This window comes from Erigeron canadensis, chromosome 4, assembly GCF_010389155.1.
Source record: "Erigeron canadensis isolate Cc75 chromosome 4, C_canadensis_v1, whole genome shotgun sequence".
Taxonomy (NCBI): Eukaryota; Viridiplantae; Streptophyta; class Magnoliopsida; order Asterales; family Asteraceae; genus Erigeron; species Erigeron canadensis.
Genome location: NC_057764.1, coordinates 42,108,839 through 42,123,871, shown reverse-complemented (window position 1 = coordinate 42,123,871; position 15,033 = coordinate 42,108,839). Strand labels below are relative to the sequence as shown.

At 31.8% G+C, this 15,033-nt stretch overlaps 1 protein-coding gene across 1 annotated transcript; it reads right to left on the bottom strand.

Annotated features, from left to right (window-relative positions):
* Positions 1-7,465: 7,465 nt before the first annotated feature.
* Positions 7,466-9,806, bottom strand: LOC122598184 (glucose and ribitol dehydrogenase-like). The gene is made up of 5 exons (XM_043770784.1): positions 9,600-9,806; positions 9,236-9,373; positions 8,484-8,866; positions 7,836-8,194; positions 7,466-7,674 (listed from the first exon to the last, which is right to left on the bottom strand). Exons 1-5 carry the CDS (start codon positions 9,783-9,785, stop codon positions 7,652-7,654), a joined length of 1,089 nt encoding a protein of 362 aa, XP_043626719.1. The 5' UTR covers positions 9,786-9,806; the 3' UTR covers positions 7,466-7,651.
* Between the last annotated feature and the right edge of the window lie 5,227 nt (positions 9,807-15,033).

The following is a 15,033-nucleotide window of genomic DNA, read 5'->3' as shown; positions in this document are numbered from 1 at the left end:
CTTGTAAGTTGTTTGCAGTATGTTGCAAACGTTCTAATGTGGCAATTCAGCCATATTACTTGTACTGATTCTATTATGTTGTATTAAATTCACAAGGGTATCCTTTACCCAAAAAAAATAATTACACTACCTTCTTTAACATTAATTACTTTACATTCACTCTCATTGTCGCCCCACCACCCGTCATCTCCACCACCACCACTACCTGTCGCCACCACCCCCCAAGGCCATTACCATAATTGTCGCTGCATTGTGCGGGCATATGACTCGTTATCACTAAAAAAATTTTAGCAAATTCATCTTAATAATCTATCACTAATCTATCATATCACCTTTTTATCATAATCTAATTAAATGTTAGGTATTACTTATTAGCTTTCGGCATCAGTGCTTAGCCAATGTCATTGACTTATTCATCAGTTATTATCACTAATCGATTGTTTTAGCAAATTCATTTTTATAATCCATCACTTTTGTAGATGATGAGTAAAATTATGATCTAAATAAACGTTAGGTATAACTTAGCTTTCGGCCTTGCTTAGTGTAATAGTGATTAGCTAATTATTTCATTGGATTATCTATCAGTTATTATCACTGATTGTTGTAGCACATTCCTCTTAATTAATAATCTATCACTTTTGTAGATGATGAGTTAAAATCATGATAGACTTGATGCGCGTGTTTTAATATTATGCTGTTGACACACTCCTTACAAAATTTGCCCTAATATATATATATATATATATATACATACACGAGATATGTCACCCGGGCGTTGCCCCGGGAGACATTACATTTGTTAAGAATTTAATAAAAAATACAGTATTATTCAAGAGATAATGTGCCATAAACTTTTTGAAGAAAACATGTATTATTCAAATTATTAAAAACTGACATTTGTCAGTTAACAAATGAACTGTAAAAGTTTTGTGTGAAAGTGAAAGTCGTTCGCGTAAAAGTTTAGTGCTAAAAGTGTAAGAGACTTAAATGTTGTGGTGAAAATAAAAGAAAATAAAAAATTTTAAAAATTTAGTGCTAAAAGTATAAGATGTTAAAATGTTGTGGTGAAAATAAAATGAATAGAAAGTTTATTATTCTTTACAAGTTTTCCTGTACATTTCTTTTTAATATATGTGTTAAAAAGTTTGTTGCTAAAGTGTAAAAGGTTAAAATGTTGTAGTTAAAATAAAAGATTATCAAAAAGTAAAAAAATTTAGCGTTAAAAGTGTAAGGAGTTAAGATATTGTGGTGAAAATAAAAACATTAAAAAGTTTACTAAGAATTATAAAAGTTTTGTTCTAAAAGTGTAAAGAGTGAAACTATTATGGTGAAAATAAAAAATAAAATAAAAAGTATACTATTTTATACACGCTTTCTCGTACCTTAAAATAAAAGAAAATTAAAAACTATGAAAGTTTAGTGCTAAAAGTGTAAAGAGTTAAAATATTTTGGTGAAAAATAAAAAGAATACAAAGTTTACTAAAAAATATTATAGTTTAGTGCTAAAAGTATAAAGATCGAAAGTTTTGTGTTGAAAATAAAAAGAATGAAAAGTTTACTAAAAAGTATTATAGTTTAGTGCTAAAAGTGTAAAGATTAAGACTTCTGTGGTGAAAGTAAAAAGAAAAAAAAAAGTATACTGTTACTAAAAAATATTATAGTTTAGTGCTAAAAGTGTAAAGATTGAAAGTTTTGTGTTGAAAATAAATAGAACAAAAAGTTTACTAAAAAGTATTATAGTTTAGTGTTAAAAATGTAAAGATTGAAACTTATGTGGTGAAAATAAAAAAATAAAAAATATACTATTCTTTACACGCTTTTCGAGACTTTGTTTTTAATATATATTATAATATATATATACATATACGGGTGGGTTATTTGTAGTATATGTACTTTTTATAGTACATGTGTAAGTTAACTTACACACTCCTTCATTCTTCCTTCCATCTCCGACCACCACCATGATCATCCGGCGATGGCGACCATCTCCGGCGAGAATCAGGTTCGTTTTCGGGTGGATACGGTACGGGCCAAAGGCCCTTATCTGTTCTAAACTGACCGTCAAGGGACGCATATGGGATTTGATGGGCGGCGATCCAAGAGATGTTGACGGTTTGCTACGGTACGGGCGAAACCCTTGTTGTCGGCGCCGGCGCCATGGTTGGGGTGGTCGGAGATGGTGGTGGCTGGTGGTGGTTGTCTCGCGAAAGAAACAACCTAGAAATTTTAAACCCTAAAATGCTAAAAAAAGATGTACTTACACATGTGTAAGTCTCGCCAGAGATGGTCACCGTCGCCGGAGGATCATGGTGGTGGTCGGAGATGATCATGGTGGTGGTGATGGTCAGAGGTGGAAGAAAGAAGAAGTGTATAAGTTAATTTACATATGTACTATAAAAAGTACATGTACTACAAATAACTTTCCTATACATATACATATATATATATATATATATATAAGTTAAATTAGGGACTCCTTATTTTAGGAACCATTAGGGACACTTCCCAATCATTCATTTTTCATCATTTCCGACCACCACCACCACCATCATCTCCGACCACCACCATGATCCTCCGACAACGGCGACCACCGTCACCACGACTTACACATGTGTAAGTTATACAACCACCACCACCACCACCACCACCACCATCATCTCCGACCACCACCATGATCCTCCGGCGACGATAACCACCGCCACCATGACTTACACATGTGTAAGTTGTAACTTACACACATGTGTAAGTTACATGTCCATAATGGTCTATAAAATAAAGAGTCCCTAATATAACCCAACCATATATATATATATATGGGAAAAGTGAGTATGGGGTTGTTCCCCATCTAAGCTTAATAATATATGTATTTTAAACAAAAGATGGGGCCCCCATGATATTTATGGATTAAAAAACCAAATTGTGAGGGTTCCCCATCTAAGCTTAGATGGGGACAATCCATACTCACTTCCCTTTATATATATATATATATATATATATATGTTTAGGTAAATAAAATAAGTATTAAAGTAAAACATGTAAAATAATAAATTTTTCCTTCACTAGAAATCACCGTTCATTATGAAAATCATCATGCATCAACAGGTTTTATTTAGGTTTCAACTCTTCGAATGATTTTCCTATAAACTCTTCGAATGAAAAGAGTCATCAGACCTTTAATATAACTTCTGTAGATGATCATAAGACCATTTGTAAAGGTCTGGTCAAAAGAGGGCAAAGCAAGATGACATTGCAAGAAGATGAAGGTGAAAGCTTTAATGTAACTAAGTGAAACGACGTGTAGGTGAATGTGGAGTAGGTGAAACCTTTCGTCGAGTGAAACGAATACAAATGATACTATCATGTTTTTGTCTTTTTGCTCAAATATGGCAAATTGTAGTCTGTACTCTGTTGTCCTCCTCATATATATTATACTTTTGTTTTTCAACATTCCATTTGTGTTTTTCAAATACGAATTATGTTATCTTTAACAAAAATAAATATTGTGTTTTTTAGAAGTGAGTTCAAATGATAGGTGAATGGTCAAAAGGAAAAAAAAAATGAAAAAGGTAATCATTTTTAATTTTAGTTTTCAATAAAAATAAAAAGTTTATATATTATTGACCCATTTAGTTTATATATTGTTAGGCCATTCAAGTAATTTAATGTAATTTTATTTTATATATAAATGAAATATGTTATTTTTAGTTTAAATGTATTGTGTTTATAATTAAATAAAGTGTGGTCTAAATGGTAGGTGAATGGTAAAGGGTAAAGGAGAAGGTGAAAGAGGTGAGAAAGTGATGCTGATATGGCAGTAAAAAATGTAGGTGAAAAAAGTAAATGATTACGAATAGTCTAAGGGTATTACTAGTTGTATGACTGTATCAAGATTTAAAGTAAGTATTTAACTTCATAAATATAATCAAGAGGGAAGTGATATTTCTACAACAGAAATTTGTCATCTACAACGAATGTATAGATTTTTATGCACATAAGACAACTGCATGATGCAAATATTGTTGTAGATGGCAAAAATATGTTATAAAAATATCATTTCCCTAATCAAAACTGGATACAGTGACTTGAGTCGTCATTGTATTTGGAAATGATCACTTATGTCATTTTATATGTAGACAAACAGGCGAATGGTATTCATCTTAAATAAAGTGCGTTGGTATTTCAATTCATCTACAATTCAAGTACTTTAGTTTCCTAATTTAGAATATAGACATGACAGATCTAATTAATGTTAGGTATAAGTTAGCTTTCGACCTTGCTAGTGTAACCGTACGAGATTAGGTAACTTCATTGACTTTTTTTTTTATGAGTTAAATCATGATCTTATTAACGTGGGGTATAACTTGGCTTTGGACTTTGCTTAGTGTGTCAGTGATTAGCTAATTTTATTGGTTTATTTGTAGTTATTATCACTTAATATTTTAGCAAAAAAAAATGATGGATTATTCTAAACATTAGCCTAAAAATCCTTCTAATCTGCGCGGGGGGGGGGGGGGGGGGGGGAGAGATTAAGTGAAATCTATTTGTCACATTCATAAGGTTTTAGAAGGATTTTTAGGCTAATGAATTAGGAGAATTAATCATTCCCCTTTTAGCAATTATACATGTCCTAATACTCTTATGATGTAAGGTAGCTATAAAGATTTTATCATAAAGAAATTCGAATATGTCACATACATGATTTGTGAGTATGAAATAAATTATTGTTAAGGTAACTGATGATCAAAGCTAAATTATAATATACAGTAATGATAAATATGATATATGTTTAGTTAAAATTTTGGATTAACCTTAAATTTTTAGAAGGACATCAAAATCAGAACTTGTAAGCATTGTGGATGATGACAAATAGCCTTATGATTTCGGATCGTAAACTTGAATTTTTGAAGTCTTCACGTTAATAACTTATTATTATTATTAGTACAAGTAGTAGGAGTTGAAGAATCGAGAAAGAAAAAAAAAGACAATTTATTAATGAGAAAACGATCAATCAAATAAGTTTGTAATGTCTTTTGTATTAATAAAGCCAAGAGTTAAAGTTTAATTTTAAATCTAATTAGGAAATTGAATTTATATACAAATAAAAAAGCTAATTTGAATTTATATACAACTAAAAAAATCTAATTTAATAAAATAAATAATTTAAAAGGACACGTTTCGATCAAAAATTATATCACGTGTCATTTTAAGAATGGATAATGATAAATATGCCTATTAATGTGCCTAAAAGTATGCCTAATACATTTAAATTTTGACACATGGATTTCACATATTCTCTTTCATGATCTTTACCATTGGATTTGTCATGTGTCAATCCCTTCTCATTAGGCATACTTTTAGGCTCATATTTTGTTCTTTCACAACTTATTTTTTAAAAATAATCATTATTAATTAATTTCTCTATAATATAAATGATTATCATTTGTTTTAGCGACGTGGATCAGTTATTCGTACTATTTAAAGACAAAATATTTAATTTGGATAAAACTTTGTTTCCGTAGCAAGACTTGAACCTAAGTATTGCATCACTAAGAGACTTTTGTGAGATTCTTATACCATTAAGTTATTTGCTCGTTGGTACCATTTTTTTCATTTAATATGTTAAATACACTTTTATACAAGAGGTGTTATGATTTTTTTATTTTAGTTCATAACTTATTTTACTTTGTAATTTTGTATAATTTATCTAATTTTTAAATTTAATTGTGTTTTTCATCTGAACAGCATACTCGTCTACTTAAATTTAAATTTTCAGATGTCATTCTCAGTACTCGTGTAGCATTTGTTTGCAATTTATCAAAAATTCAATAACATTTAATTCAACAAGTAAACGTAATTCGTATCATTGTTGCCTTATAATTTGAGAAAACATTTTTTTTACAACAAATGCTCTGTGGTCTTATGCTAAACTAGGGGTGTTCGTGGTTTGGTCTTTACCCGGTTAAATCGTAAACTGGACCGTTTAAAAAAATAAATAAATAAATAAACCGTTTTTGAATTAGGTTTTGGGTTCGGTTTGTAGCCAAAACCGAACTATATATTTAGTTTTTGGTTTGGTTATGTGTTTATGATAATGAATTTGGTTAAACCGAAAAAACCGAATAACTTATATTCCTTTTATGTATTATCAAAAATATTTAATACATATATATTTTTTTGTATGGATAGTTATTAATGTATTTTTTACTTTTGTTTTCTATTTGTTTATTATATTGATTTCTTCTGAAATTAGAATAATTCAATTGACAAACAATGTAAAACTTGATAAATTTTTTTTAATAAAGATACAAATAAGAGTTTAGTTGTTTCAGTTGTTACTTATTTATCTATATTTGTACTTCAAGTCTAAATTTACTACTTTGGTGAAAATTGAAATTATTTTGGTTGAAACACAACCTAGACAAACAAAAATTGTGAATTTGTGTTTTTCATATTAGGTTTTTTCGGTTTTAAACCGAAACCGATTCAAATTCTAATTTGGTTTTTGGTTTGGTTTTTTCATTTTGAATTAGGTTTTGGTTCGATTTTGAAAAACAAAAATTAAAAAAAAACTGAAAAACCCAAACCAAATAAACCGATAAACACCCATATGCTAAACTAAGTAAACGTAATTCGTATCATTGTTGCCTTATAATTTAAGAAAACATTTTTTACAATAAATTCTCTTTGGTCTTATGCTAAACTAAATCCAAGATTGGTTCGACTATCAACAATCAAACTGAAACTTTGGGCAGCCCCCACTGGCACAAATTATAACGTAAGTACACTCTGCTGGATGCATCGGATCCCGTAAAACAAGCAAGCTCTTTACCCTCAAAGGATTGAGATTCCTTAAAGTTAATATCAACTTTATAGATAAAATTATTAAAAAAATCATTTTTAAATCTTAACATTTAATTTTAATAACTTTACCTATAAAATTTGTATAACTTTAGGAAATCTCGATACAAGTAAATGCCTATTCTGTTTTCTTCTTTCCCTTTTTATAAGACTCCCCCTTTGTTTTACTTTGTTCTCTCGAGCGATGTGGGATGGAGGACTTCATTGTATCCTTTTTCTTACATTCTGCTATACCTCTTTATATAGTACTTAATAGGATCAAAACTTAGGAATCTGTGTATGTATGTAACTTGTCTTTGGCTATTATTATACAAAAAAAACTTTGTTTTGGTTCATTATATGTAAGTTTGTCTCAAAACTGAACAAATTGTGTAAGAAATCGACTAGATACTAACGCGGCACCATCAAACATCTGATACATGGCTCAAAGAAAGACCACCACATCAGCATTTAGTAAATTATTTAAACGATTCGTTCAATTTAGTAGCTTACTTACATACAATGAACCAAAACAAAGTTTCTTTCCCACAATAGTAGCCGAAAGACAAGTTACATACATACAGAAATTCTTTTCCCTAAAACTTATACATACGTATGGCATATAATCAATACTTTATTACAAACTTTATACAGAGCTTACATACATTATGCATACATATATAATTTACTGTAAGATTACAACTTATATATACTCACGCCACTTTGCCACTTCATTTCAATTAAGTACATAGACATTCATTTCATTTTCAGATATCACTCTTATGTTCGGACCTCACAAGGAGATACCAGCTAGCTAGCCATTGACAATTGTTCCACCTGCAAAATAGAACTATTTATGTTACTATCTTCTCGTACCATTGTGATAATAAATCCCACCACAATAAATTTGCCATTCGTAAATTTACATGTCTTTTTTATTTTTAATTTGACTCTATAAAACGATCAACCATTGAAGTTCTACAGTACAATATATGTACCATTAGGATGAAGAACTTGGCCAGTAAAGTAGGAAGAGTCGTCGGATGCAAGGAACACATATGATGGGGCAATCTCATAAGGTTGACCCGCCCTGTCCATGGGCACACTTGACCCGAGTGTTGCTAAATCCTCATCATTGAGTGCTGCAGCTTGCAGTGGTGTCCATATTGGACCAGGGGCCACACCATTCACACGAATCTTTTTGCCAACCAAATGCAATCCCAAGGCTCTTATGAAACTTACTATGGCTCCTTTTGTTGAAATATAGTCAATCCAACTTGGTGGGTCGGCCACATAAGCTAACCCCGATGTAGTGCATATGACTTTACTTCCTTCTTTCATGTGCTTCAAAGCATGCCTGCACGTACACATGATGACCAGAAAATGGAAAACCATGTTACTCTTAAAATTGGTGTTTTTTAATCGTTAGAGGAATACGAATAGATATAATGTTACATCATGAAACGTAAAATATTGTTACCATATCCGTTTTATCATGTGGAAAAGAACTGATTATGATCAAACAAAACAATATGTGCTAATTAACTCGTTTGAATCTCCTTTAAACCCACATGTACCTCCTCTCCATAACAACAAACTAATCAAAGGAAGATGATCTATATAACAGTTGGTATATCTATACGCACCTTGTCATAAAGAAATAAGAGAAAATGTTGGTCCTGAACACTTTTTCAAGCCTCTCCTCTGTGATCTCATTTAAGGTGTACGAATAAGTATAGTACTGCACGGCAGGATGATTCACCAGGATATCAATGCATCCATATTCAGCCACAACCTTGTCTACCACATCTTTACAGTTCTTGTCATACCTAACATCAGTAGGTATAGCAATTGGCTCACTCGATCCTTCAATTCTTGCTTCATTTATGATTTTCAATGTCTTATTTGCATCTATGTCCTCTGCACCCTTCACATAAGTAAAAGCTACAGTTGCACCCTCCATAGCAAAATGGTAGCAAACGGACCTTCCAATTCCTGAATCTCCTCCTGTCACCAACGCCACCTTTCCCTGTACGTCCCAACAATAAGAGAGAAAGCAAAGATATAAATATAACTTTTTTTCTAATATTAAATCCACAACCCCTGACCTTTAAATGTTACATTTCTTCTAAATTAGTCGTTATAATTAATGAACGCATTAACAATACCTATTTGGGTGAGAAGAGTAAGAAGCAGCAATCAGTGACTTGCATAATTTCTGTAGAAGTCTTGATCTTTAATTTATATATTTGTGATTGTCTTTGTTAGTTTTTTTAATCATACCAGTTGAACTCAAGTTTTGATTCTTTTAGTTCTTTTGCACTTTGACAACTATAATCATTGTTTAGCACAGAATTAATAAACGGTTTATTTGCATTGATCGAAGATATTAACCTACATGGAGTTTCCCAGATGGCTTGTAATGGGGGTTTCTGAATTGAGGGAGAGGGTTCATAAGGTATTCCTTTCCAGGCTGAGACTCCTGGTGTTGCGGTGGAAATCTTCGTTCACCTTCTTCTTTCTGCATCGCCTTTGCCTAACACAGAGGCATCAAAAGTTCACTAATTAAGATTATTGCATGCTTAAGAGCAGTGTTTCTGATTATGGACAATATTTCCCATCAAGTTCATAAGAAACTAAATTATTTTTGTGTGTAACATGAGTATACATAAACTAAACTTAAATGTGTTGGGGGATGTATTTATTACAATCAATCTAGTTTTTTTCAATAAATTAAGGTAATCAAAAATCTATAAGAAGACCTTAAAGGTGTGAATAGCATAAGAGCCACTCCTTTGAAGACTTGATATTGCCAATTTGGCACCAACATTATTAGTGCAAATCCCAGCTATAGCACCAGAACCCAACAAGGTCCTTGACCATAAACTTGACTTCCCTGTGATTCGAATCCTGCAGAAGTTAGAGACCACTAAATGCCTCATCATCATCGAGTATGATATGATCACTGAAACACTGGAGTAGGATGTGTCAAATATATATATATATATATATATATAGACAAACACGAGAATGGTATACATCTAAAAGCAAGTGCATTGGTATTTCAATCCATCCAAAAGTCGTGTACTTCCTAATCTAGAAATTAGACATGACGGATCTAATTAACATTTGGCATAATTTAGCTTTCGACCTTGCTAATTGTACCATTGCTTTGTTATTTTCATTGACTTATTTTTCGATCATTGCCTTATCACTGATTAATTTAGCAAATTCATCTTAAAAATCTATCATTTTTGTTGATGATGAGTTAAATCATGATCTAATTAAACATTACGTATAACTTAGCTTTTCACCTTGCTTGGTGCCTTAGTGTAACAGCACCTAATTAGTTAATTTCGTTGACTTATTTATCAGTTAACTTATTGTTTTACCAAGTTCATCTCAATAATCTATCACTTTTGTAGATGATGAGTTAAATCATAATCTAATTAAATTTTAGGTATAACTTAATAGCTTTTGGCCTCAGTGCTTAGCCAATGTCATTGACTTATTCATCAGTTATTATCACCGATCGATTGTTTTAGCAGATTCATCTTAATAATCCATCACTTCTGTAGATAATGAGTTAAATATATCATGATCTAATTAAACGTTAGGTATAACTTAGCTTTTGGCCTTGCTTAGTGTAATAGTGATTAGCTAATTTCATTAGATTATCTATTAGTTATTATCACTGATTGGGTACTTTTTGGCTTCGCAAGTTTCAACAATTGAGGGTCTTACATGAATACATTTCTTATCAACACTAAAAGAATAATAAAAAAATGATAAATTCTTTCAAAAGTTAGCCTAATAATCTTCTTAATAACCTAACCTTAAAATATGACATGTGTTATTCATTTATTCTCTTTTAATTTTATCTATTGATTTAGACACATAACATGATTAAATTTTTTGAAGGATAATTAAGCTGTTAATAAATGTATGCCAACTTGACACAACAATGACAACATATCAATTTTTGTTTTGTAAGGTCTAAATAAATAGGCCTCACGACCCAGATAATAAGGCCCCCTTTGGTAAGGTCTAAATACTCGTAAATAGGAAACTCAAAGTTTTAAATTTAAAAAAACTAATTTTTACAAACATAGGTGGCATGTGAGGTGGTCCAACCAAGCAAGAGAGAGAAAGAAAAAAGATGATACATGGAAATAATTTGATTGGTGAAAATTATATTTGTAAAGACCATAAGCCATTCAAAGGAAAAAACCCCAAGGATGACCCCAAGGAAAAAAGATAATACATGTAAGGTCTAGAATTACTCATTTAAAGACCATAAGCCATTCAAAGAAAAAAATCCTAAGACATGTCACTCTAAAGAGTCGAACCCATAACTTGTGGGTAAAATCAGGATAGTCCACCCCCCCCCCCTTTTGTATTCTTGGCTTTCCCAAAATAAGTACTTCCACCATGTCAGTCTATGCATCTCCGACCACCGGATCGCGGGGTCTCAATTCCTTCGCTGTAATTTATGCTAAATATAATCTGCGGCCTCCACGTCCGAATTTCCCGATAAGTTGTTACGAAAAAAAATACAAGCCGGTTTTTATGAGAAGCAGATGTTGTCGATATTCTGTTACGTTCCGCTATACATACCGGTGACCAGCATCGAGGGTCCGACCTTCAAGGTCGATGGGCCCTCTTGCCGAGAATCAACATATCTGAAGTCTAGGATAACATGAATCCATGTGTCCGTGTTTATGTTGACTTGTCAAGCTATATGCTTGAAAAAGTTGTGTTTTTTCTTGAGAATTATGCTCAGCTCTCAGCTCAAGAAAACCGGTGACCATAAGAAGATGAAAGATTTCGTTTTTGGTTTTTTCAAACAGAATCACACCCTTCTTCTTGATCTCATGGAAGTATGTCTTTTTATGTGATGATTATTATTATATATTTGTCTTTAAATTCGTTTAAACACAAACAAAGTAATATCAATTTCTTTATTCACAATTAAATCTTCTAACAAAAAGCAACATTGTCACAATCAATTAATGAATAAAAATAAATAAACTCATATATATATATATATATATATATCAAGGGCAGTTATTACAAGAACCATTAAAAGGTTGAGACCTGCGAAAACTATTCTGGTCCACCCAAATAAGTAAATCAATGGTTCATATTCTGCAGTGGCATTTGTGTAAATAAGGACTGAAATTAAAGGTTGAAACATATGTAAAGGACTGAAATTAAAGGTTGGAATAAAAAATTATCGAGCATTAATGAAAATAACCAATTAATTAAAAGGAAAAACCATTATCCTGCTAGAAGCATGTTTCCCCTCACAAACTCCCCCCCCCCCCCCCAAATGAAAATCACATATTTGAATATAAAATCTCTCCCCCCCCCCCCTGAAAATCATAGTGGAAGCATGCTGCTAAAAGCATACTAGTTAACCCCTTAATTAAAACACTATCCCCAAATTGTTACAAACCGAAATCTATGCCCCTAAAAATACTCCTTGAATAACTCATAAAACCTTCTATGAATATCCAATCCAACCCAAAAATTAGAACTAAATCAGCAATTGAAAGTTGAAACTGAAAATTTGTGGTATTTGTGTGTTTTTTCCTTTTCTCGTGTTTTATGATTAAGATTCGTAACTGGTTGGGTTTTAATTGATGTCGTTGTTGTTTCCATTAACAAAGAGGAAGAGTTACAGGCTAAAAATATGGAAATCGTTTAGCAAGTTTACAAACAAGAAAGAGACGAAAGTCGATTTAACTGGTTCTTCAAGTGAATCCGATGAGGTACAGATGAATCACTATGTTTTGAGTTGTAAATATGTTGATTTTTCCTAATTAGGTTAGGTGTGCTTGAGCAAAAAGCTAATTAGTTATAAGTGTTTGGGCAAAATGATAATTAAGTGTGTCTATTGTGTTTTTTTGTTGTAGATTAACGTAATCTTATGTTGATATGCCTTTACATGTGTTTTACTTAGTCTAGTCGGACTATGGCCACAAAAAGTACACACGTACGCACACATATTTTTATTGTGTTTAATGGTTATGGAATAATACAATTTCATTTTGACATTGACACATGTATGGGTTGGTGTACACATTTGTACGTGAGTTGGTTCACAAGTGTTTGTGTGCACCTGTGTTTGCAAGTTTGGTATGTGATAGTGGGATATGGACACATGTGTGGGTTAGCGTACACTTTTGTACGTGAGTCGGTTCACTTGTGTTTATATATTTGATATGTGAAATTTGGATATGGTCACACGTGTAGTTGATGTTGTACAATTGTGTTATAACTTTTGTATCGGCGATGCATAGAGTTGATTACGTTTGTTTCTTTATGCCTGACTATATATGGTCCACATTTGAAACCTGTGTCTATATGTTTGATATGTGCTATTAATCGGCGATAAGAATATGATAGTAGAACCATTAAGTTTGGATCTGCACATGTGTTTATAGGTTTTTGTAGATTGTTCACTCATGTGTTTGTGATCTGTTCACTTAAATGTTGATAATATTGTTCATGTGCCAATATATAGATTGTAGACATGAAAAGGTCATGTTCTATATGGTTATTTCTGTTAGAATATGAACACATAGACATACATAATCACGAGTAAGCGCAACGGAAGAAAACGAAACATATATGCAATCAAATTAATTAACAAAGAATAGAATCGAAACGTGTACCTTATATGTAAAGATCCAATAAGATAATAATAATAAGATTATTATTAATGCTTAGGGTTTAAAGCAAAAATCCTCCACGATCGCACACTAGACACCCCGAGTAATGTATGCTAGTACCTCGATCACGAACCTAAACAACCCTTTGTTTAAAACCCTTAAACTTAAAATCGAAACCGAAAACCCTTAGAGGATGAGGGCTTCAGCCGAACTAAAGAAAAGAGGGAGGAAGGAGAGAATTTGCTTTGTGAATGAATGAATGAAAACCTAGAATTAACCCTTGTATTTATAGGGAACAATTAGGTTAACATTGTCTTGAAAAACAAGTTAAGTTAAGGCTTAAAACCCCTTAACCAAACCGTCCCATATGATGGACTTTAGGTCCAAGTCCACTTTCCAATTTTCACATTTTAATCCTCCTTTTTAATCAATTAAATATAATTAACCATTTAATTATGTTTAATTAATTATTTCGTGATCAAACTAATTAATATATTACTTTAATATATCAATTGTTATTATCGAGTTATCGTGTCATTTTGTGTGACCCCGTAGGCTTAAACTATTCCCGGACATGCGACTTATAATAATATGATCATATGCCAACAACTCTCACTTGAGCATGTTATTATGAAAGCAATAACATTGGTTGGCGTCTAGCAACACTCCAATGCTCCCGGAAATATTTAAGAATAGATTCTTAAATTTGCCAAGTTGAAATGATTTAGTCTTTAATATCCCTTTGTTCAGATACCCTTGTTAATTATGAATATGGATTAATGTCATTTCATAATTTAACGATTATGTTTCTCATTTCTACAATTAATCAAGATTACCAAATTAGTCAAGACTCCTCTTGAGTTCATTTGGGTATGGCCATACAAACATCTTAATTAATTAATGAGGGCGCCAAATGGTATCATACTTCAGTTGCAAATTGAAGGAACAAATCCTGTATTGACTACAAGTGTCTGGCCATGTCGTTTCTTAACATTTCTGAAAATAGCCCTTTATTACTGCCTTGTTCAGGACAGTTAGGAACTATATCAAGAAATGCAATCCACACATGCATAACTCACTTGTATCTCAAGTCAAAGGATAAATAAAGTAACCATTTCACGAACTTCATTTAATGACGCCGATCCATAAAATGATAATTCGCTCTGTGGGGTAAGTCCAATATTCACCTTTTGAATATCATGTGAGTTTAGTACGATCCACCATCTTCAAAATATTCCCTTAAATATTTTCACCAATCTCTCACAATTGTGTTACTTTAATTATATTCCCATATAATTAATTGACAATAGACATTTAGAATATTCAACTAATATTCATGGATTTAAACATGCAAATATATGACACAATTATTATAAAAATGAAACCTCTTATACCGCGTATAAAAATTCATTTATTGAAAATAACAATTGTTTAACATCCCATTATCCAAATACTAATCACAGATTTACATGAAATAACTTAGCAATATCTAAGACCTAAGCCTTCTGCATGCTTGTTG

Coding starts and splice junctions, on each gene's coding strand:
- LOC122598184 (XM_043770784.1), bottom strand. CDS start 9,785: ATGATGATGAGGCATTTAGTGGTCTCTAACTTCTGCAGGATTCGAATC. Junction 8,195..8,483: donor TCTTATTTCTTTATGACAAG/GTGCGTATAGAT, acceptor GTGTACGTGCAG/GCATGCTTTGAAGCACATGA. Junction 7,675..7,835: donor CCAAGTTCTTCATCCTAATG/GTACATATATTG, acceptor TCTATTTTGCAG/GTGGAACAATTGTCAATGGC.